At 54.5% G+C, this 23,650-nt stretch overlaps 2 protein-coding genes across 3 annotated transcripts in view; both read right to left on the reverse strand.

Moving 5' to 3' along the window:
- The window catches only part of Sptbn5 (spectrin beta, non-erythrocytic 5), a 48,083-nt gene extending 27,354 nt beyond the window's left edge, over positions 1-20,729 (reverse strand). The window contains exons 1-19 of the mRNA XM_076570423.1: positions 16,761-20,729; positions 16,431-16,598; positions 13,658-13,774; positions 11,789-11,946; positions 11,156-11,384; positions 9,709-10,340; positions 7,944-8,082; positions 7,600-7,832; positions 7,196-7,349; positions 6,894-7,094; positions 6,573-6,779; positions 5,438-5,564; positions 4,422-4,510; positions 4,196-4,339; positions 3,328-3,480; positions 2,913-3,043; positions 2,444-2,683; positions 1,241-1,528; positions 83-323 (exon numbers count right to left, since the gene is read on the reverse strand). Of these exons, the coding sequence (XP_076426538.1) occupies positions 83-323; positions 1,241-1,528; positions 2,444-2,683; positions 2,913-3,043; positions 3,328-3,480; positions 4,196-4,339; positions 4,422-4,510; positions 5,438-5,564; positions 6,573-6,779; positions 6,894-7,094; positions 7,196-7,349; positions 7,600-7,832; positions 7,944-8,082; positions 9,709-10,340; positions 11,156-11,384; positions 11,789-11,946; positions 13,658-13,774; positions 16,431-16,598; positions 16,761-16,871 (3,762 nt within the window). The 5' untranslated portion in view covers positions 16,872-20,729. The remainder of the gene's footprint in view (positions 1-82; positions 324-1,240; positions 1,529-2,443; positions 2,684-2,912; positions 3,044-3,327; positions 3,481-4,195; positions 4,340-4,421; positions 4,511-5,437; positions 5,565-6,572; positions 6,780-6,893; positions 7,095-7,195; positions 7,350-7,599; positions 7,833-7,943; positions 8,083-9,708; positions 10,341-11,155; positions 11,385-11,788; positions 11,947-13,657; positions 13,775-16,430; positions 16,599-16,760) is intronic.
- Positions 20,730-20,868: 139 nt separating this feature from the next.
- The window catches only part of Ehd4 (EH domain containing 4), a 70,954-nt gene continuing 68,172 nt past the window's right edge, over positions 20,869-23,650 (reverse strand). For both annotated transcript variants that reach the window (XM_006991238.4, XM_076570421.1), the window contains exon 6: positions 20,869-23,230. In XM_006991238.4, coding sequence (XP_006991300.2) covers positions 22,694-23,230 — 537 coding nt within the window. In that variant the 3' untranslated portion in view covers positions 20,869-22,693. The remainder of the gene's footprint in view (positions 23,231-23,650) is intronic.

Here is a 23,650-nt window from a genome sequence, read left to right on the forward strand (position 1 = left end):
GCCCACCCTAGCTTCTAGACCCAAGGAGGCCAGCTCCCTCCAGGGGCAGCAGGATGACAGTTCTACTTCCCCAGCTCCTTACCCCCAGATTGTCCTGGTGCAGGAAGGCCTCATGGCCGGCACAGGTGTCGATGAAACTATCCACTTCCTGGCCAAACCTCTGCAGCTCCAGCCTGTCCCGAAGCTTCTGCTGCCTCTGCTCCCACATAGCCTTCAGCTGCTGGCCCTGCCGGCCTAGGAGCCTTAGGGCACTGGCCACCTCTTGGGACTGTGGGGGGTCTGAGGCTGCCACCAGCTGGCCCCAAGCCTCCAGCTGCTGCAGCCTGTGTAAAACAAGAGACATAGCCCCAGAACACAGCTGACGCTCCTCACCAGCTCCTCCGGCCCTTCATCACAGAGCTCTGCAGTGAGGGGGACGGGCCGGTCAGTCCTATTGGTTCACTTTTTCACTGGACAGCTGTGTCCTGGCCTGTGAATAAGATGGAATGCAGGGGCCCGGTGGATTGCCCAGGACCCACATCACACTGTCCTCTTTGTAGATGGCTAGTGGCATGCTGGGGCGATACAACTCGACAAAAATCTCTCAGTCCACACATGCCTGCTGGCAGGGCCTCTGGAACCTTTGACCCAGCGGAACAGGTGCCCCTTTGGGCTGGATGCTGCCCCCGCATTTTGGAGACAGGTGGCTGGGGTGTGGGAGGCAGGAAAAGCCAGCGTTTCCTCTGCGCTGCAACCCGAAAGTGTGTGTGTGTGTGTGTGTGTGTGTGTGTGTGTGTGTGTGTGTGTGTGTGTGTGTGACAAGGGGAAGGCAGGTGTCCGTCTCTCAGGGCCCACTTGATACCTGTCAGGCTCCCTAGAGCAGGGGACAGCCTGAAGATTGTACATGGTGGCTCCGTTTGCTCATACGGCTGCACATCACTTCTGAAGGAAGTGAGGAAGTAGAAATCTTAGTCCCATTGGTGGGTACTGGGCCCTTTGACTGTCGAGACCAGCAGGGTATGCACTGCTCAGAATGGGAAGCTAGATGGGGGGGGGGCACCATCGTCACACCTGAAGGAGAGTGTCTGGGGGCCCTTCCCAAAGTATGCAGGCTGCCTGAGGTAGGCCAGGGTATCTCCTGAAAACCTGCCTGCAATGCCATGCTAGATACCAGCCCAGCTCGTGACTCTGGAGATCACATTGCTTTCGACCTTCCTTTTATGAACTCGCCCCCGCCCCGCCCCCCCAGGCCTGTCCTGACCTCTCTTGCCACAGGCAGGTCTCCTCCTGTAGACCTCCATGCTTCCTCAGCAGCTCCCGGGCTGAGGCCACATCCTCCAGCTCCCCTTGGCTGCACAGTTGAGCCCGGATGGCCTCCGCCCACAGGAGCAACGTCTGGCTCTCTTGGAGGATGCCTCGCTGGCCCCGAGCCTCAGTCTGGACCTGGACCTGCCGGGCCACTCGCTCTTGTACTTGTGTTAGCAGACCCTGCAGCATCAGCACCCGCTCCTGAAGCAGCTGGCCCTCCAGGGGGCCTGACTCCATCACCCTGCAGGAGGTTAACCACTACAGTCAGTATCCCGGGCCTGTGTCTCCTGGGAAAGGGGCGACAATTCTGAACGTCCACCCCACCCCTAGCTGGAAGCAGCATGACCGGGGGCTCTCTCCCTTTCTCTGAGAGTTGGGAGCCACACCCAATCCAAGGCTTTCTCGGGTCCTGAAGGAAGGACAAGGAGAATGCTAATTCTGTGTCCTTGCCTAGGGGTAGACCTTGCAAGGTCCAGTCTAGGGGGGGGGGGCTGGGTCTTGAAGGAGTTAAGTTCCTGAGAACCTGGCATTCCCCTCTGAAACACCATGGTTATCAGTCCTAAAGCAGTTGGGTTGGGTATCCTGGGTTCTCTTGTCACCATGGTCTGATTTAGTTTTCCACAAACCCTGGCCATTCTCTGCCTGAAAACAGTATACAAGATGTTGCTTTTTGTTTGTTTGTTTGTTTGTTTTTTGTTTTTTGAGACAGGGTTTCTCTGTGTAGCTTTGCGCCTTTCCTGGAACTCCCTTTGTAGACCAGGCTGGCCTCGAACTCAGGGATCCGCCTGCCTCTGCCTCCCGAGTGCTGGGATTAAAGGTGTACACCACCACCACCACCACCACCACCACCGCCCGGCGATGTTGCACTTCTTAATAAATTTGCTTGGCAGAGGCAGTTTGTGCAGGACCTCCCAACCCCAGCTCTTTCGTCTGTATGTTCTCACCTCCTCGCCCTCTCCCTTGAGGCTTGCCACTGAAGAATGACCCGTTGTTCTGGTCATGAGCGCAGTCTCTGGCCTATGCCAACCCTCTTCCAACAGCCCGTCTTGGCCGTCTTCTCCCCATCCCAGTTCCTGCCCCTTCCTCACGTTACGAGGGCTTCCCGCTGCCCTCACTGCCTCCCCGGCCACCATCGCCATCCTAAAGCTGGCCGTACTCTATGGATGCTCTTTGGAGGTAGGAGATCCTCTTCTCCAGTCCCAGGACCTTCTGCTGAATCTGTTGCAGGGTACGATGGCTGTCTTCAGAGCCTCCTGGCCCCAGAGCCTCCAGCCTGCCCATCACATTTAGCAGCTGGGCTCGTGTGGGTTCAGCCTCCTGTAGAAGATGGCGCACCTCCGCGCTGTGCGTCAGCTGCAGACCTTTCTCTTCCTTCAGAGCCTCCAGCTGCTGCCACCTGAGCAGAGGATACAGGGATGCATCCATCACAAGGACACCTCCCATCCATCCAAGGACACCTACCCAGCTGAGGCCTTAGGCAGCGCCCAGCAGGACAGAGGCTTCTAGGCTGGTGGTCCTCTGCCCGCTCCTCACTGTCTCTGACACCATCCAGCCTCTCCACCTGGTAGGGTCGGAGGCACCAAGCAAGGGCCCTGCCCTACCTGCACCCCCATCCTCACTGTCACCTCTGGTTCAGGTCTTCCTCCTGTTGCTGGATTTTCGAGGCATGCCCTGGACATCTCTGTTTCAGCTGTTCAGCAGTGCGGATGACCTCAGCCCAGTGGCCTTTTCCAATGGCCAAGGTCATGAGAAAGTTCTGAGGAGAAAGAGGACCCAGACCCCTGGGAGGCAGGCTCTGCGTACTCCATCCTCCCTTTGGACCACAAAGGGCCTTGGGATGCTTAGCTCTAAGACACTCATCCCACTCGCCTTGAGACGGGAAGCATCTGAGTCCCGAGCTCTCAGAGTCGGGCCTGCTGCCTTGGGACCCTCCCCAGACAGGACCAAATGTGGAGAATGGGGCAAAACACTGAGTAATAGGGAGGCAGAAGCAGTGCCAGGCTGGTGGAAACTCCGGTCTCCATTAGCTCAGCGGCTTACCTCACATTTGAGCTGTGTGACCTCTAAGTTGTCACCCTGGGGCTGCAATGTTTGGAACAGGGCTGTCTGCTCCTCCAGCCAGGACTGGAGCTCCCTACAGGAGCTGTAGAAGCTAAACAGGGCTACTGTCTCCTCCAGTCGGGCCCTGTGAAGCTGAAGAGGTAGCCCAGGGTCAGGATGAAAGGTCAGCATCCCCTCAGGAGGGAGGGCACTCAGAGAGGTCCTGGGGGTCCCCTGCCTATCCCAAGCCACCAGGAGGAGCAAGGCTTTGCTCCACAACCATACCACATCCATTTAAAGGTTTGTTGACATCTTGGGCATAATGTAAGCTCCTTTAGAGCAGGGAACAGGTCAGCCACTGCTTTGTTCCTGGATCATGGACAGGCTCTGCCTTACTGGTTCTCAGCCTCCCTAATGCTGCAGCCCTTTACTACAGTTCCTCATGTTGTGGAGACCCCAACTATAAAATTATTTTCATTGCTACTTCATAACTGTAATTTTGCTACTGTTATGAGTCATAATGTAAATGTCTTATAGGCAGGATATCTGATATGTGACCCCTATAAAAGGGTCATTTGACCCCAAAGGGGTCATGACCCACAGGTTGAGAACACTGCTCTAGCTTATGGTAGAGGCATGATTAACCTCCCATCCCTTCCTCTCTCTTTTGGTAGAGGGACTCAACCCTAGGACCTCAAGTCTGCCAGGTAAGCATGATTTCACTTTTTTGAGTTTTTCATCTTGTTGTGTTTCCCAGGCTGGCCATGGACACCTGGACTTATGCAATCTTCCTACCTTGGAAGCAACTGTGAATAAAGACATATGCCACATGCTTAGCTATGGACGTTTCTTGAACAAAGAACATTACCTTTGCCAGAGCCTGTAGGTTCTCATAGTTCTGGCTCAAGTGAGCCTGTGCCTGGAGTATGGTGCTCGAGTCTACATCAAAGTCATATTCATTCTGGAGAGTCATCCTTGGGCCTTCCCCCAGAAGGCTCAGGGCAGACTCCACCTGTGCAGAAGGAAAGCAGTGTGTCCACACCCAGCTCCTACCAAGTAGCAGATCTCCACCAAGATGGGGCCTGTGGTCATACCTGGGGGTTCTGTTCTATGCTGCAGATGACGGGTGCCCTGCTCTGGCTGTTCCCCAAGTCTTTAGGCTCCCAAGTATTCAGGGCCCCTTCTGGAAGCCAAGAGACACACACTGTTATGAGAGGACAGGATTCAAGGGCTGCTTGGGTCCCTCCTCTTCCCTACTCAGGCTCACTACAAGGTAGCCCGAGGTGGTTCGGTACCCACTGCTTCCCTGTGCCCGGTCCTGTGTGAAGAGCTTGTAGAGGCTAAAAGGACTGAGACTGGACCTTCCCATTGGGGCTCACGAGTCTCTCAGGACTGCAAAGCTCGCAGACCCAGAACAGGTAGGACACTATCCAGGGATATACTTAGGGAGGCAAGGTATGTTGTCGTGTGAAAGAAGTACCATAGGTGTCCAGGGGGAAGAAAGGCCAGATGGTCTGGGTGTTTAAAGAGGGCAAGACAAGGCCCACTGGAGTGTGCCCAAGAAGGAGCATTTGCAAAGCACTGTGGTGGCCAGCAGCTAGGCAGAGAGGAAGCACGGGCTAGCACCCCTCCCTGTGAGTGGATGAGCGTCCCATCTCTATCTCTCTGTTCTTTGTTCCTGGGCAAGTGTGGATAGCGGCAGCAGCAGCAGCAAGCAGACTACTCAGAAATGGGTTATGGATACTGTAAAAGAATAGGTACAGAAAAAGGAAGAAACCAAAATAAATAAATAAATAAATAAAATAAAATAAAAATCAGAGGAGGACCCAGAGAATTTCAAGCTCCACAGAGCAGACGTGACCATCTCATCTAAGCTTTGCTGGTGTGAGAGCCGCCTTCCTGTGGCTGTCTGGAAGCAGGAACGTGCTGCTCTGGCAACAAAGCGTGTTTCTGGATAGCTCCAGTTACTTCTCTCTGCAGAGCTCCAAATGGCCTCCCCTGAACTCCTTCCATTTGGTTTTGGGATGCCCCAGACACAGCCACAGGGAAGATGCTTGCCCTCATTACTGACAGACTTCAGGCTCACACAAAGGTACAAAGGACCTTCTACCTCGGGAGGAGAGGGGCGTCTGCTGGTGTGAATACTGGCTGCCTGTTGCTGCTAAGACTCGGGTCCCACCCCGAGGTTCTCCAACTGCGTCCCTGTCAAGCTTCCTCCAGTCTTCTGGGGGGTCCTCCTGTAGAGAGGGGCAAAGGCTCTGCTTAGGCGACCAAGTGGCTCCCCACCACGCAGAAGGGCAGACTCTAAACCTCTCCTGCCATGGTGAGAAAAGCAAAGCCAGAACGCTGGGCCTGGGATCTCTGTCTCTGCCTGCATCAGATGGGGACAGAGAACACACAAAAGGGATGAGATAGCTCCCATCATTTAATAAGTAACACACTGGAAAGGCAGGATTCACAGAGCAGGGAGGAACCGCTATCCCCTGTACCAAAAGCATTGTGTTGGGGTAATGTAAGTACCAGGAGTGAAGCTTCCCAGGTGCAGGGGTGGGGAGGGTGTGCATGTTTGGAAACAGCCTCCTTGCCAGGGATCACCGGGTCCTCAGGGAGTCGCCTGCCCCACCTCACCTTGATTAACATTTGTAAAGAGTGGTGGTGGTCTAGAAACTTGCTAGCACAGAGATCTGTCTTTAAAATTATTAATCATGCGATCTGGGAGTAAACACAAAGGAATAGGGAGACACGGGTCAGTGAGGTCTGGGAGTGTGAGGCACTCTGTGCAGGCTGGGCCAAGGTCTTTCCTGCATCCATCTACCAGTTTTATGGCCAGGTTAGGTGAAGCAATCTGGAAGCCCTAAATGCAGCTTAAAGAGTGCATGGGGCAGGGCTGGGCAGAGAAAGGGGGAGGGATGTGGGGTATCTTTAGGGTTGTCAAATCAGAGAACCAGAAGGGACTTCAGGGTGAAGGGTCGTGAGAATAAGGCTTTTGGGGGAGAACTTTCTTGAACTGTGCTGGGCAGACTGAGCCAAGCCCAGCTATCCTTGATGCCTTTGACTGGTGTACACAGACAGAATTCCAAATCACCGGAGACTGGAGATGGGAGCAGGGGTGGGGTCGAGTGGGGGGTGGAGAGCACGACCAGTTCTGGGCAGGACCACAAAGACCCTCACTGAGGGAGGAGCGTGGGCCTCACATTTAGTGTAGGAGTCATGAGTCTGAGTCCTTTCCAGGTTCAGGAACGCACCTTGAGTGAGACCAGGGCTGCAGCAGCCCGCGCCTGATCCTCTAGCTCGCGCAGCTCCGCCCCGAAGGCGCGCACGTCTCGCTCCAGGAGCAGGTGGCGCTGCAGCAGGGCCTCGGCCTCGGCCTGGTCCTTCCCGCAGGATGCGCTTTCCAGTTGCTTCTGCCGTAGGAGAAGCCAAGAAGCTGCCTCGGCTGAGTCAGAAAAGTACTGTGGGGAGGTGGGGAAGGGTTGAGAGAGAGCAGGTGCCCGCGCGCCCCGCCCCGCCCCATGCACCCCGCCCCGCCCCATGCACCCCGCCCCGCCCCGCCCCACACGTTCTACCTGTCCAACCAACAGTGCACTTTGTAGCCGGGCGCGCCTCCTTGTGGCTTCAGTCCAGAGCAACTGCCAAGTTCCCTGCACAGCTTCTGCCCTTTCCAGAGGATCTGGCTGTGTCGGGGGCCCTCTGACACTGAGGTTGCGTGCCCTCTGCATGAGATCTGCACACACAGACTGGTGGCGATGGAGTTCGGCTTCCAGAACCTAGCAGGGTTAGGGGTGTGGGTTGTGAAGGGAGAGAGAGGGTGACGCCCGGAGTTCCAAGCCTGACAAGCAAGGAGGTCGGGATGTCACAGAGCGGACACCTTGTGTTTCTGCAGAGCGGTAGAGATCTGAGTGAGGTCCCGGCCCAGGGCTGCCTTCTCCATTATCTGTCTGTGCTCCCTCAACCAGGCCTCCTCCTCCTCACAACTGTGCAGGAACTGTGCTAGCTGCAGAGTCTGCTCCAGTCGGCCGCGTCTGAGGGTCAGAAGGGCCATGGAAGGGTTTGGGGAAGAGCAGAATACGGGGAGGGGGTCTGCCCACCTGCATCAGACACGCCCCTTAGGCAGGATTTCCCCCAGAATGGCTTAACAAGTTAAGACCGATGCTTGGGGGCTCAGGAGCAGTCTAGAGGAGGTTGCCAGACCAGGATTTCTGCTTGGGCAGGAGATATTAAAGTTTCAAGGAAAGTTCTACAGACGGGTGAGGAGTTGGGGCGGCCTCTTACCGGGCTCTGACAAGAGACACGAGGCTCTGGTGAAGCTCGGCCAGTGCCTGGGCTTTAGTCTGAAGTATCTGCACACTGGTGCCCTGGGAGGGGTCCAGCTGTGCCGTCTGGTGGGCAAGACGGTTCACTTGGGTCCTGTGGGCTGAGACCTGGGCCTCCAGCAGGTCATGCCTCTGCAGCAGTAACACTACTTCTGCTGGCTGTTGCCCACAGGCTGTGGAGCTGGCCAGCACCTGGCCAGAGATGAGGGGTCAGTGCACATCTAGGTACCCAACCTGTGAGCAGCACCAGTGCGGGGTGGGGTGGGGTGGGGGAGACTCCCAGAGTTTGGCTGATCTGCCCACCTGCAGCTCCCCCAGCTGGTCAGTGGCAGCCTCCACCTCCTCCAGTAGGCTCAGCACAGCCCGTGAGCCCACGATCTGTTTCCTGTGCTCCTGTAGACACTGCAGGATCGTCTGCCAGCGCCGGGCAATCTCCTTCTGCCTAGATAACAGGAGGAAAGGGTGAGCTCCAGCAGGCTGGGACAAGGGAGCTTGGCTGGCCTGGAACAGTGGCACCTGGGAAGCCAGGGTAGGGTATGGGTGTGAACAGCTTGTCACAGATGGTTGGGAGAGTGTTCACAGCCAGAGGGAGCCCAGGAGGTCCAGATGTGCAGACCCTCACCTCCCTCACGTCTAGCCCCCATCTCTATGGATGAAAACTGTCTTTCCGGGCACACAGACTGAAACTATGACAGCTCTGTGTCTTAACCCTGGCTCTGTCTGCAAATCCTGTTTGGCACTGTCTTCCAATACATCCGTCGATCTGGGCTATCACACTTGTAATCCCGGGACACAGGAGGAGAAGTCCAATTGCCACAGTTTTATGAGGCCAGCATTGTGAGTTCTGCCTCTGTGAGACCCGGCCTCAAGAGCAAACTAGAAAGCCGTCTTCAGAATGCCATCACTTTTCATCAGCCCGCTGCCTTCCACCCAGGACTCTACACCAGCTTCATAATGGGCTCTTTGCTTCAACCCTTACCCCTTCAACCTGCCCTAGCACAGACTGCAGGCCAGGGGGTCACAGGCCAACACTTAGAGTGTGGTGCTTCTCTGCTCAGGTCTCAGGAAAAGAAAAAAAATCAACCAAAATGCTTTTGCTTTACTAGTTAAGGCCCAGCTTAACCTCCCTTCCTCTCCCTCATCTCCTGTGACTGGTCACTTAGCCCACCCCCACTTTTCAATCTTGAAAGGTGTGTAACTGCCTTCGGGTGCTGTTCTTGCCATTCCCTCTGCTCAGGACAGCCTGCCCCCCATATATACACAACCAGCGTGCTCACTTCTCTCCGGTCTTTAATCAAAAGTCAACTCACATCCTCCTGCCTTGGCCTCTCATAGTCCCGTGGTTGCTTGCTTTCTCCCTCCCTTCCTCCCTCCCTTCCTTCCTTCCTTCCTTCCTTCCTTCCTTCCTTCCTTCCTTCCTTCCTTTCTCCCTCCCTCCCTCCCCTCCTCCCTCCCTTCCTTCCTTCCTTCATTAGTTATTTATTTTCTGAGGACTGAACCAAGGGCCTTGTGCATGCTACACATATGCTACCACTGAGGTAGACTCCAGACCCTAATTTTTTGTTTGTTTTTGAGACAGGGTCTCAGTAGGTAGCCCCCTGGCTGGCCTAGAACCTGCTCTGTAGAGAAGTGGCTGGCCTTGCAACTCACGGAGATCCTCCTGGCTCTGCCTTCCGAGTGCCAGGATTAAAGGCGTGCGCCACCACCGCCCAGTCCAGCCCTATAACTGTGCTCTCATACTTAATTGATTTATTTTCTTTCTTGCTTTCCGTGAGGATGCTGTAAGCGGCAGGAGGGATTTTTTGCTTGCCCGTGGCACTGCTAAATGTTTGATAATGGTGTGTAGGGATACAGTAGACACTAAATAAACGCCTGTCTGGCGAGCGTGCTGACTACTGAGAGGCTAGCCAGAAAGAGCAGAGTGTAAGTGGTACCTGGCATGAATCTGTGCATCCCTGGGATTACCTCTTTAGCAGGAACCCAGAAGCCACAGACCACCCCACTCTTCTGTAGGTGGTGGGGAGGCTTGGGCTTGCTGTGAGGATGGCTTCACTTGCTGGGCACTCACCTGTGGGCCACATCTGCCCAGCTGTGATACTGTTCCTGTTGCAGGATGTCTGCAATCTCGCCCAAGGCTTGGAAGCGCCCTTCCTGGGGCAGGATGCGAGCCTCTAACATGCTCAGCCTCTGAGTGGCTGCCTCCCCTGTGGTTGGCTTGGTGAGGGAGTCTCTGGCCTGGTCTAGCATCTGCTCTGACTCATTTAAAAAGCTTTCCCGGAGGGCTGCCTTGCACCGGAAGCGGCGGGCCAGACTGTCCAGTCGCTCTAGCTGTAGCAGCCTGTGCTGCACGGCCTGGCTCCTGGAGGCCTCTGCCCTCTCTAGTTCCGCCCAGCGCCGAGCCAGGTCTGCTGGGCCCAGGCCCTCTCGAGGTAGGAACGGCCTTCGGTTTTGGGCTCGGAGTGTTGTCTGCAGCTGGAGGAGCAGAGCCTCGATGGCTCCTCGCTGCTGCAGCCGAGGTGGCTTTTCCTGGGTATGGAAGGAGGCAAAGGCTGCCAGGAGCTGGCGCATGGCAGGCAGTGAGTCTGGGAAGTCCCGCGCCTCCAGCTGCATCTGCTTCTCTTCAATCCAGTAGAGCAGGTCAGCCGCCAGCTGCTCGTATTGAGACTGTAGTGTCTCTGTCTCCTGAAGCTGCAGCAGGATCTGGTGAGGGGCAGAGCACTGGTCAGCTGCACCTGGGGCGGGCTTCAGATCGAAAACCCCACTGCTGGGCGCTATGAGCCAGGCAGAGCCATCCAGGTAGGCTGGCGCTCCTTCTCTCGGCTGAGGATGCACAAAAATATCCCCCCTCGCAGCCCGCAGAGTGTCAGGCACATTGTACACTCAGACCCAGGAGTCTGCAATACTCTCTCGACAACTGGTCTGAGACCACATCTTGCCCTCCTCCATCTGATTTTGCCCCTTCAGCCTCATGTGCAGGTTGAGACCCTACAGGCCGTTTCCCCCACTCAGCCTTCTTGTCCCATTTTCCCTGTGCCCCCACCCCCTAAATCAGCTCCCAGTTCTTGACCCCACACCAACATTAGGACACTAACCCTGAGGACCGCCCTTCCGGGTCTCAGACTCTGCCATCGCCTCCATAGTGTGAGAGAGCCCCCCAAAAGCATGGACTCAGCGTAGTGCCTGCTCGACAGAGCCTCGGCTACGCCTGTCCTCGAAGATTTAGTTCTCTAAGCCTTTTAATCCCATTAGAAGCTGAACAGCTTTTGAGGGCAGTGGAGGCAGAGGGCCAGAAAGGGCCACTGCTCCCCTGGCTTCTCATGTATGCCAGGTACCACAGATGCCTAGGTACTTTATTAACACTCCCTTGGACACTCAGGACAGCCTCCATCAGTCAGGAGTTGTAACTACTCTGTCACAGATGGAGCACAGAGACGTGATTTGGCCAGGGCCATGGAGCCAGTAAGGCACAGGGACAGCCAGTCAGACAGCCCTGACCCCCGCCCCCATTCACCAACCTTCGCCAGCCTCCTCTGGGCCGTCTGGCCCTGGTGCAGCCGGGAGAAGTAGTGGTAATACAGGGACACATAGGTCATGATGGAGCGCTCATCTGGATGCGGGGCGGCCACATCCTCAGGGTCCAGCAGCTGAGCGATGCCTAGCTCCTGCTCAGCCACTCGGAAGGCAGAGGAGAGGTTGTGCAGAGGGTGATCCAGACTCAGGGAGCCATAATCCAGCAGGTCTGGCCTGGGCAGAGAGCAGGAAGCTTCCTCAGAAGAACGGCATGTTTGGGCTGACATCAACCATCCACTGCTTATCATGACAGTGTTTTTCCTCGGATGGTTCTGTGAGCCTCAGGCTGGAGTACAGGAAAGCTTGATGGGAGGGAGGGTTAATGTGGCAGAGGGTCTAGGGCCCAGGATGTGGTAGAGCATCCCCAAGGGCAGACATTAGCTAGAGAGAGGACCGGGAAGAAACAAAGCACAGGACGTAGAGAAGGCAGGGGTCAAAGGCAAAGCTCCTGGCTCTGGCCCCTAAGGGAAGGAGGAGGGGCAGGCCTAGAGCAGGGATCGAACCCAGGTACTTTCCATTTATGGCCCACTGGTCCTTCTCTCTCCAGGCTCAGGGGTGCAGAGGGTGTGTGGATGCACCTGTGAGCGTGGAGGAGGGCATTGAAGCCAAGGCCGTCGCTCCAGCTGCGGGAGAAGTCGGTGATGTTCACATTGGGGTAGCTGACCGTCTTGCGCTGGCACCACACCAGCAGGGCTTCCTTAGCAGACAGCCACGCCGCACTGGCCCCGAACTCCTCCTGGCGGAACAGGGCCGTGTGGTCAATGTGCTGGGTGGGCGGAAGGTATCAGCGCCTGCAGGCTGCAGCCAGGGAGAGGCTTTGAAGCCTGGACAGGGGCTTTATTAAGAGTGAAAATGCGAGTGATAGGGAGAGATTGGGGGGGGGGCAGGGGCACACTGAGACTCCCCATGGAAGGGATGATGGGGAAGGCCAAAGGAACCTCTTCAGATAGCGGCCTTCATCTCTGGACCAAAGGCCCAAGCAGTCTTCCCAAGGGGTCTCGGACAGATCCCCAGGACAAAGGAAAACCCTGTTTTGTTTTAATACACACACACACACACACACACACACACACACACACACACACACACATTCATTATATATATATATATATAAAACCTTTTAGGGATGGTGGGAAGATCGGCAGCAGGTGACTTAGTTCCGTTAGTGTATGCAGCCAGGAACATAGAGGAGCCACATATCATACTGAGAGCTGTCAAGACACAGCCTGGATTGTTCCATAACTGTCCCAGACCGAGCAGCCAGGAGGTGTAATCTGATTCAGGGTATGAGATCAAGTCTAAGGAGGAGGCCTATGGTCTACCCCTCCAGGTTTTAAAAGAAAGTCTCTCCCCCCCCCCTTAATGCCCTACCATGGTATTTTTAGTGTAATGTACTATGTTTAGTACTATATTTAGTATATTTCTTTTTCATACTTCCCCACTTCAAGGCCCTTCCTAATAAAGCTAATTCCTGAAGAGTAACTATGTGTCGGCTCCTTTCACTAACCAACAAGCCTTCTGATGGGCCAGCCGTGAAGCTACCTGAACTGAGGCCTCACAGAAGAGAAGGTGGGCCTACTACACTCCTGTCACCCCAGGCACAAGCCTTTTTACCTCAGCTCTCTGTCCTCTGTGGCCACTGTTAGCACGTCTACACCTCCATACACCACGGAGGTGGAGTCTCTTTATATATTCCATTTCCTCCGGTGGGGCCGGTGAAGTGTGTAACAGGACACTGTCCAGGATCCCAGCGAATCAGGGAGAGGGCCTGAGGTGGCTGCAGAGGGCACTGGGAACTGAACTCAGGTCGTCGGGCTTAGCAGCAAGTGCCTTTACCCGCTGAGCCAATTCATGGTGAGTTTGAGAGGCCTCCGGAAGTCTTAGACTCGTGACTTTTTTATTAGGGTCTCACTCTCCAGCTTGGCTTGTCCAACCCATTGGCATGGAGTTGGGGGTGGTACTTTGGAAATCATTAAATAGACACTTGATGATATAAGGACATTCTGCTTGTATTTTCTGGCCCAGGTGGAGGAGGAAAGAAGGGCTAGGGAAAGATGGAGACATCGAAAATACTGCCTCGGTGGTCTTCAAGATCCTGGGGACTTCATAAACCTCTGAGCGAGGGTCCCTTTGTATATCTAATCTCCTCTGCTGGTGAATTATGGCATAGTGAAGGCAGGGATTCAGTGCCAAACAACACACCAGGAACGGAAACGGTTGGTGGCCAGCCACTGCTTGTCACCAGTGAGTGACTTGTCCCAGGTCAGTATGAAGTCCTGACTACTTCTTATGTCAGTCAGCACATGGCAACATCCTGGGTTCTTTGTCCCGGATGGAGAGTGAATGTTCATTTAATGAACACCAAGGGTGGAACCGCTCTGTCCTGAGGGGCCTGAAGTGAAGGCAGGGCTGGGTTAGGCCATGAGGTACTGGAGAAAGAGACATACCCTGTCCAAGGAGATGTGAGAAATCTGGAAACGCAGAATGATGACCCAGAGGAGTCCCAGGATGAGTGACTGGTCTCCATCCACAATGTTCTCTGGCCTGATGAAAGGTATGGGCACCTGTGGGCATGGGTGATTGGACTAAGCCGTGAAGCCTATGTTCCTGAGAAACCTGGAGTCCAGGAGGCTGTGAGATGGGAAGGTCCTAGAATCCAGCCTCCTCCAGCCAGAGGTCCTCCAGGGAGACAGGCAGTGGACAATATCAGGGAAAGGACAGCTTTCTGAAGAGTTGGGACATTGGCCCAAGTCTCCCTGGGTGTTCTCGAAGCAGGTAAACTAGCCTGGGCAGTGGACCCTCATACGTGGAAATGGGGGGTCTCAAGTGAGCTAAACAGACAACAGCCAGTGTCTGCGCCTCCTCCTCCCATTGCCGCCGCATCTCAAGGGGGTGGCTAGGTCCCTGGATCACCCCAAACCTCAGTCTTCAGTCAGTATTTCAACTCCAATAGAACTGTTAGGAATTCAGGGTTCCCAACTCCATCCATCCAGATTCTCTAGAGCCCGGGCCCAGGAATCTGCATTTGAGCGAACAGTGGATGGCACTGTGAGCACTAAGGGTGAAACCTCTGGTCTAGATCTTGTTCCTTAGAGGAGAGGACTGGTTAATTCAGGACAGATAGAGCAGGGACTCACAGGATCTGCCTGGTACCCTCTGGCTCCATCTTCTCTACCGAATCATGTGGCACCAAGGCAGAAGAGTTCTGAGATCAGGACTCCGGCTTTGCTTGTGGCAACTCTGGTGCCTGATTCTAACACAGGCCTTAGAGCCCTGGCACAGGCTGGCTGTCTCAGCTGTCTGAAAATATTACCCCCCGGATGTCCACACAATTATTCCCCTTTCATCCTTTCAGCCTCCAGTTTGGTATCGCTTTGCCCACATGGTCCATTTCAACTATCTTATTTGAAGCTGAAACCGTGACTTTCCTTCCTACCCAGACACACGCATCCGCTCTGTCTCCTACTACACAGACACCTAGTACACACTCCTACTCTCATGGCGGGGGTGCTGGTTTCACTCCCCACTGCATCCTCAATTCTTCGTAGAATTTTATTACTGGCATATACCAGGTCGCTGCGATGACCCTGAACGAACAAAGGAGAGACGCCCTGTAAGACCAGAACAGCTGTGAGCGGCTCTCCGGGCCTGCGAGAGGAACGTCATCAGCGCTGCACCTTGTGGGTGCACTCTGCTGTACCTCACAGGTCTCTGAGGATCGCAGCCCGCACCTCCTCCTCTCCCTGGCCCACTCAGCCCTCTGTATTCACCTTAGCGTGGAGGTGTGACACCCAGCTAAAGGAGAGCTCCTCTGTTCCAGCTCGCCAGCATCAATTCTCCCAGCTTCAGGTTTAGCAATATCAGCTGATCAATGAACTTGATCATGATGGGGGAAATCAGCAAATGGACAGACTTTGGTGTGGTGGTAGTGGTGGTGGTGTCTGTGCATATAGGTGTTGAGACATTATTATTTTATGTTATTATTCTGTGTTACCCAGGGTAGCCCCAACTTGAAATCCTCCTGCCTCAGCTTCTTTAGTGCTGGGACTAATGATGGGAACCACCACACCCAGCCTAGGAATTACTCAACAACTGACTCTAGGGGAATTAAAGCTGTGGTTGAGCTGGGCTTGGGGCGACTCCCTCATCCAGTCTTGACTGCAGTCGCCTCGGATGGCTAGAGAGTCGAGGCTATCACCTCCACAAGTGTCAGTGGCCTGCTGTATAACAAACTCATAAGGAAGCTGGGTGTGGAGGTACATTCCTGTAACCCCAGCATTTGGGATGTGGAGGTAGGAGGGTCAAGAGTTCCAGGCCAGCATAGGATACAGGAGTTCTGAGTAGTCTAGGCTGCACACGTGACCTGTCTAAAACACCACCACCACTACCAACAGCGCAAGAAGAGCTGCAGGCCTCACATCCGTCTGGATTCCTCGAGGGGACGGCCATTGTCACTGGATCTGAACAGGGCCCGGCTTGCTGCTGCTCTAGGTGCTGGGGAATCACAGTTGCTCCCCCTCCAATGGCTTTTGTCCCCCTTGCTTCCAGGCTCCAGGGTGCTGCATGTCACTTCCATCAGGACACAGGAGCCAGGCACACTTAGGCTCAGCCCAGCTTGAGCCAGCTCCATGGCTTCACAACTTCCGGGCCAACTACCTCCCATCTTCAGCTCCCAAGGCCAGGAGCCAATATAAAAGGGTCCTGCACAGCCCAGTGGCGCTGGTCACGAGGGCCCCTCTGTGCCGTGGGAACTCCTGCCTCTTTTTAATGACCATCTCTTTGATTTGTGTCTTTCCCAGGTGACTCCGGTGCCCTCCTGAAACCCTTCTCTATGCCAGCCTCCTGTGGGCACACCTGGGCCCGGCTGACCATGGATCCTGCCTGATAAATCATTCTGGATCTATATGTCCAGGGTCAAGAAATGAGAAGATTAAGAACACCCAGACACTTTCAGCCAAGAATGCTGCAATCCTCCCTTATCAGACAGGGATGTTTTCAGTCCTGATAGGGATCTAGATTGTTCCTGCTGTGGCCAGCTGGTGGCCGTCTAAGTCAAGTGCACCGTGCAAGGAGAGCTTTGTTGCTGGCTCTTGAGCCTCGGCTGCACCTCCGGTATTCAGGCCCAGATCTCCTGCTCGGCCTGAGGCCTAGCCCTCATTTGATGACCTCTGGATGCTGCTCACCCAGCTGTCCACACAGAACCCCCTTCCCAGAACAAACCTTGGCCCTGAGGAAGGCCAGTGCATGGCTGCTGTTCTCCAGGAAGTGCACACGCAGGCGGCCTGGGCTGGGCGTTGGCAGGGCCTCCCCGGAGATAAGCTCCAACAGCCGCAGTAGGTGGGCACCGTCAGAAAGCTCTGTGTACAGGTTCTGGATCCTGACGCCCACCTGGGGAGTGGATTGGGGCAGATGTGGGGTCAGCCCAGCAGCCCCTCATCACTCCATTTTAAAGCCCAGGAGGTCAGGCTAGAACAGCTACAGGCCGGGGATCCCACAACAGGCCCCCAGGTCACCACTGGCCAGAACTGGAGGCACCCAGGCCATACTTACCCGGCCCAGGCGGAAGATGTTGTTGATCCATTTGGTAAAGGTCTTCTCCTGCATCTGTGCGTGCTGAGCCTGGAGCTTGCGGACATGGCTAATCTCATACTCAGAGTCCATTGCCAAACTCAGACTCGGCAGGGCTGAGCTGCGGGCCTGGGCCTCCTCCTCAGGGACACTGCTGCTAAGGAGCTGGAGGGTTGAGAGGACAACCAGCCTCTGGACCTATAGCTCTTTGAGGGCGAATGGCTACTGGACATTTCCCCGTGTCTGGAGGTGGTGGGGGCATGGAGGCTCGGGAGCGCTGTGGGTACTGATGAGCTTCCTGCCAGAAGTCTGGGGCCCTGTTCTGCCAAGGTCCCCGTGAAGGGTAGGAATTATGTCGAAACCCAAGCAGGTAAGAAGCCTGACTGGTAGCCTGCACTTGAATGACCCAGAGCCACCCCACCCCCAACCTTCCAGATTCTTCTCCGAACCCCTGCCGCTAGTCCTATGCCCCAGCCACTGGTCCCTGTTCTTTGGCTTAATTTTGGCAGGCAGAAGGAAGACGGGCCGCTCACCTTGGCCGTTGATGTCTGGGTCCTCGCTAGGGTGCCCCACTGTCGGATTGAGACACAAGACAGCAGGGCCTGGGGAGTGAGGGAGAGAGATGACCAGAAAAGTCAGGCTGGAGCTGGGGCCACAGTCTGGCCCTCCCCTTCGCCTGTCAGGGGTAATGGCACACAGGCAGCATTGTCCTCCCACCTGCTACAGGGCGGAGCCCAGACAGGAGGAGGTGGCTCAGGAATGTGCTTGGCTTATTGGAAGGGGGTCCCCTTCATTCTTTACCCCATCCCCTGGCTGCTTCCCTGCTTAGCAGGTGAGGGTCTGATGGTCTTGTTGGCTCTGGGGAGAACCTTGCAGGCTGCTGAAGTCTGAATGAGGCATCAGTGGTCAGGGCTTCTGGATGAAAGCTGTGGACTCACCTCCTCTTTGCACCCCATCCCTGGATGTCGGGAGGAACGCACTGACTGACAGCCCCTCCCTAACCTGAGAACAGCCACAGGGAGCTGTAACATCCTGTACTCAGCTTCTCAGGCTCTGACCAGATCTGGGCCACACGCTCAGTTCAGCCAAGTATTGAGAAGGCAGCCGGTGACTGTTGAATTGTGACAGGCAAGGGTACCGGGAAAAACAGCTTCGGGGGGCGGGGGGCAGCTCCCGCTTACTGCTCCCCTGTAACCAACAACCCCCTCCCAGAGGCTGTCTGCCAGAGACTCTGCTCTCTTTCATAAGCCTTGGTCCCAGGGACACCTCCCTGTACCCGCTCCCGGAGCCTCCATCTCAGAGACTGTGGGCCCAAGTTTAGTTAGTTGTATGCAACCCGGGGCAGGTGTGCATTCTTCCTGACTGCAGTACAGGAGGAACACCCCCTGCATGGCCTGCCTGGAGCCCCAGACACCGTCAGCTCCAAGGAAGACTCTGGAGGAGACGCACGGTCTTTCAGGTCCAATCCCTGTTTTGTAGGGGAAGCCTCGTCTTCACCATTCCATCCTGGAGGTGCCCAGTCTCATCTGTAAGGGAAAGCTTTCAGAAGAGACTTCCGGGTCTGAGGGATCCATCCTCGGCCCCTCTGGGTTTGTGTGATGTGAGGTCTGAGGCCAGACAGAGCTATATGACTCCTTGTTGATAGGGTTAAAAAGAACAACTGCTCAGTTGTTGGATGTGGGGCTGGAGGGATGGCTCAGTGGTTAAGGGTACTCTTCCAGAGGCCCTGGGTTCGGTTTCCAGCACATGCAACTTACAGCCACCCAAAACTCCAGTTCCAGGGCATCTGAACTCTTCTCGCTTATGCAGGTACCAGGTACTCCTACAGCACACATAGTTACAGGCAAGCACTTGGACACATAAAATAAAAAGAAATAAATCTTTAAAAAAAATATAGAAGTTGTTGGATTGGGACTAGAGGACTGCTCTTCTCTCCCCCTGCTCCAATGGCAGCCAGAGCCACCACTGATTGTACAAGGACCAATTCCTCTTTGGCTGTGAATGATTAAACCCTTGGTGAAAGGACAGTGTGGTTTGGAATCCTTGCCAAGTGACTGAATTTTCTATTCGAGCTGGATGGAGTGATATAGATGGAGTGTACTGAAGAACAATCTAGCAGGAACAAGCCTTCGGGTGCTGTTTGATCCAGCATCCCCAATGACATCACTGCAGATCTGGGTGTCCTATGCCTTGCTCAATGCCTCCTTTTGGCCAGCCCAACGCCCTCCCTATCCCCCTCTTCTCAATGCCATTTATAGCCTTGTACCAATAAGGCCCCTGCTTTACATTATAGTTCTAGAGAAGAGGGAAGATGGAACATCTTTCTAAGTGCTGGGGCTCTTCACAACTGAGTTAGGAAACGTGATTATATTTTTGAACTGGTGTCTCTGACTAGAGGGATGAAATACTTTAATTGGCTTAAGCTAGACAGGATCCATCCTGGAAAGAGGAGAGGGGTCTACTGTACCCAAACCTCATGGTTCAGGGTGATAATGAAAAGGAATACGCTGTGCTGAATGACAGCCCAGGCTGGCATCATCACAAGGGTGCAGGGGTGACAGGTGGGAAAAGCCCAATGTCTGCACAGGTGGTGCAACCTGAAGTGCATGCAGGAGAGAGGGCTGCATCTCGGGAATGTGCTCAGCATTGCCCCACCACACAGCCCGGCAGGACCGGCCCCCACAGTCCCTTCGGCCTGGGCTTTCAATCTTTCTCAGGTAAGGTGTGATGTAGGGTCTTTGTCCAGTGATGTGCCTCTGTGAGACCTCTTCCCCAGAGAGGATGCACAAGGAATTGGGGTCACAGGGATGGCATGGAGAAGAGGCATACTCTCCAGACTCTTCCATCTCCTTTCAAAATGGACCAAGGGACCACTTCCTCTTGAAAAGTGGGCACAGTTACAAGAAGCCAGAGCCAGTGTGGATCGACATTTTTAAAACAGATTTAAAAAAAGAGGCATTGTGTCTTTACTGTTGCTAAATACTACGTAATCTGATACGCTCTTGAACTGGGCCCAGGGTTACTTGAATAAACTCAGGCTCCCCGTTCTGGGGTCTTGCTGTTACATTGACGCATGAGGTGATCCTGTCTGGCCATCTGCCTGCCCCACGAACTGGGGCATGTCCACATGGCCAAGGGCAGCTTCTTCCTCTGGGCTCAGCAGGACTCCACTGGCAGGTGAGGATGGCAGGCCCTAGCTGAAATGCTCACTTCCCCTCACCCGCAGAGGCTCCTGCGAGCCGATGCCATGTGGTGGCTCCAAACGTGGTCTTTGGAACCAGGGAGGGCACGAAGTCCTTGTGCAGTCGCAGATGACATGCTTCTGCCTTTCCTCCTGTATGTAAACACTCTGAGATGGCATCTTTGAAAACTGGGCTGATGTGGCATGTGGTTTTGGATATGAAATGGACTGAGGGCTTGGTCAACAGAGAGGTGATTGGACCATAGGGTTCTGACTTTATCATGGATGAAGATGAGCGGATGATGAGGAAGCAGGACACTGAGGCACGCCTTTGAAGAATGGCCCCGCTCTCCTTCCCTCCGCTTCTCGGCTGCCAAGAGGCGACAGCCTCCTCTGCCGTGTGCTCCTGCTGCTGTGGTTTTCTGCCTCACCTCAGCCCCACAGCGATGGAGCCGCTGAACCCTGCCTCCTAGAAACTGAACTGCCAAGTGTTTCTGTGACACAGAACTAACGCTTGAGGGTGGGGCAGTGCAGGCAAGGAGAGCAGACAGGTGGCATGGAGAGGGGCATTCTGAACAGTCTGGGAACCTCGTGTTGGTTCTGGGGATACAATCTTTCATTTGCTCACCCTCTCTGGTGTTTTCCTTTCTGGTCAACTTACCAAGATGAACCACAGAATATTATGAAAAGTAGACTCATGGTTTCTTTTTGTTCAGGAACGTCACCAGGTCAGAGCAGGCTGAGGCTCAGCTGCTAGGCTTCTCCCAGCAGAAGGTGGAGAGGAGCGGTCAGGGAGATCCCAGAAATCTTAGCCCGCTGTCCCCAGAAAGGCCTGAGGTTCTGTAAAGAAGCCATTTGGTCCTATCTACCCAGAACACACGGACGCACTTCAGAGACACTCAGGAGACATACGCTTGTGATTGTATTTGTGTAGATACATGACAACTGTGCAGAGGAAAAGCAGCAAGACCCTGGGAGGGAAGGCTGCCCTCCCAGGTACCACCACGCGTTGGACACCAGGGTCCTCACACCACAGGAATGCCTGCACTCAGTTACAGCCCCAGGATCAAACATCCCCCTATGTGTGTCCAGCTAATCAAAACACACTCATTCCAAGTAAAAGGCACACCATGTTCCTCTTAAAACTGTCCTTTAGAAAGTAAGATAGGGAGCATGATGGTGACATTCTCCCTGGCTTTGAAACAGACTGTCATCAAACTAACAATGTAGTTCAGGCTTCAAACTCACGGTAACCCTCCTGCATCAGCCTCCCAAGTACTGGGATAATAGATGTGAGCTTTTAGCATTTTCTCTTAAATCTACAGTTCTGACCCTGAGGTTGCCAGAGGCAGGCAATTAGGGGTGGGGTTATGTTTTTCTGAATATTCAGGGGCACAGTTCAGATTCATTCATCTGTGGTACTGCCAGGGCCGGGCCATGTGGTCACTGCTGTGCCGTGACTCCTACTGCCTAAAAGACGGCGAAAAGTGCTCATCAGCTGTGCCCCAGAGCAGGGGTGTGGTGGGAGGTGGCCCCTGCACCTGAATAAATGGGTCAGGGAAATCCAAAGGCTTGGAAAGGACACCGAAGAGCCAGCAGAAGGGTGTGTGCGCAGACCAATCCTGGCCCCAGTCAGGCACTCCTGATGGGAAGCAGAGTAGCTTGGGAGAAAAGGTGTTACCCAAAAGATTTCTACAGGAAAGCTTCATCTTGTGAGGAAAACACAATTCGACACAATAAAATGCATATTTTTCTTTAAAAATCAAACAATAGTGTCATCATCAAGACACTGATCTCTTCCATTGACAGCTCAGGATGGAGCTAGTCTTTCTTTACCTGGGTCCACAGTCTCTAGTACTACACAAGTCAAGACAAGGCTTTGTTCAATTTAAATTCTGCCACCTACCAAAAAGCCTTGGGAACATTCAATGGTCGAAGGGCACACTTGGTGACAGACGGGAACTGTCTCTTAAGTCTGATACATTGACTTTGCTGCAACCTATTGGGTGAACTGGGAAGAAAGGCCAATCCTTAGACCTCAACACGATCTGAAACACTAATTAACTAGAGGTCTTGCCAGGGGCTGACAGAGGCTGTGGATTCCAAATTCCTAACTGAATTCAGCTTTGCCGGAGAGAGGCTTGCAGGGCCGTGTATACAGCAGGTGCTGGGTCAAGGCAGGTCTTCCTGGCCTGGCTGCCTGTTCTGCTGGAGGCTGCGGGAGGGAGGGGCACCCAGAGACGTGGAAGAGCCTCTCGCAGACCTCGTATTAGTCTTCTCTTTGGTGTCAGCCTAGAGAGAGCAGAAACCCTCTGCTCTGTTCCCCTCTAAACACAGCAGGAAACACAGAAAGAGAAATAAATTAGGTCAACCTCTGCTGCTCCTCAGTGCCCTCGGAAGGACTGAGGCTCACAGTAACACGCTGCCCAGCACAGCCCTGGCCTCCAGTCAGTCCCCAGCTCACTCCCTGACTTCCCAGAGCTCGCCAGCCTGTGTCCACACCTACATTTTTCTTTGGATAATTTTCTTTTCTTCTTAGACTTTTAATCTCCATATATAGTGCTCTTCTCAATATTTTGACAGAAACTTAGGGATGCTAGAGGGGAAAGGGCCTCATCAAGCGTCGGCGTCTGCCTCTCCCCACCCCACACTGAGGAGCTGAGGTGTGCAAGCCAGTAGCATGGCAGACTTCAGGCCCAGGCACCCCCTCCTCTCCCACCCCGGCTGTGCACCCTCAGTCAGCCTTCGGCAGGGACTTCCTGTGAGAGGGGGGCACAAGGTGTGGGGGCAGGCTGTTGGGCAGCTCGTAGCCGTCCAACTTGATCTTGATGAGGTGCTTGGCCAGTGCGAACTCCTCCTCATCCAGCATGCCGTCGCAGTCACAGTCGGCCAGCTTCCAGATCTTGCCCAGGACGCTGTTGGGCAGCTTGGAGGTCACCATTTCCTTCTTGGCATTGACGCCCGAGATCTTGCCGTTGATGGGCGACAGCGTGTAGAAGAGCTCGTCGTACACGGGCTTGTCTTTAGCCACCACCCACTCCTCCTCGTCAGCACCCTCCTTGGCCCCCTCTCCATAGCCCTGGTTGAAGGGCCCCTCTGTGGTGCCGTCAAAGGCGCCGCCCTGCACCATCTGTGTGGGCATGTTCATCTCCTCCTGGCTGATGAGGCTCATCAGGGAGGAGATCTTGTTGCTCAGCATGTTGTCCACGGCCTCGATCAGCTTGGGCTTCAGCGAGTGGAACTTGGTGAAGTCATAGTTCTCAAGCTGTTCCTACAGGAGGGGAAACCAGATTCGGAGTTATGGTCTCTGCAGGAGGCGCTGGAGGGAGCTGGGTCTCCCCTAAAGCAGACATCCCACCACACCCTCTGCCTTTCAGAACTCTTTGCTGGGCCTCCCATGTCCAAGCTCCCATGCAAGAGGGGCTTAAGAACAAGAAACAGCTTCAGGATTGAAAGTGGCTTTCTGTACAGTAGCTGCTCTCTCTACTTAGCAATCCCGAGACTTTGGAAAAAACCTTTCACCTGTCTTTAATGCCCCAGAGAATCAGTATGTTCTCAGAAAGGTTCTGCTCCACACTTCAAATATGTTCACAACAATCAAGGGAATGACAAAGGCCAGTATTAACCTTGTTTTACAATCACATGGGCTATCCAGATGGAGTTAAGACTACAGTCCACATCTGCTAACTCT

The sequence above is a fragment of the Peromyscus maniculatus genome, chromosome 4, assembly GCF_049852395.1.
Source record: "Peromyscus maniculatus bairdii isolate BWxNUB_F1_BW_parent chromosome 4, HU_Pman_BW_mat_3.1, whole genome shotgun sequence".
Taxonomy (NCBI): Eukaryota; Metazoa; Chordata; class Mammalia; order Rodentia; family Cricetidae; genus Peromyscus; species Peromyscus maniculatus.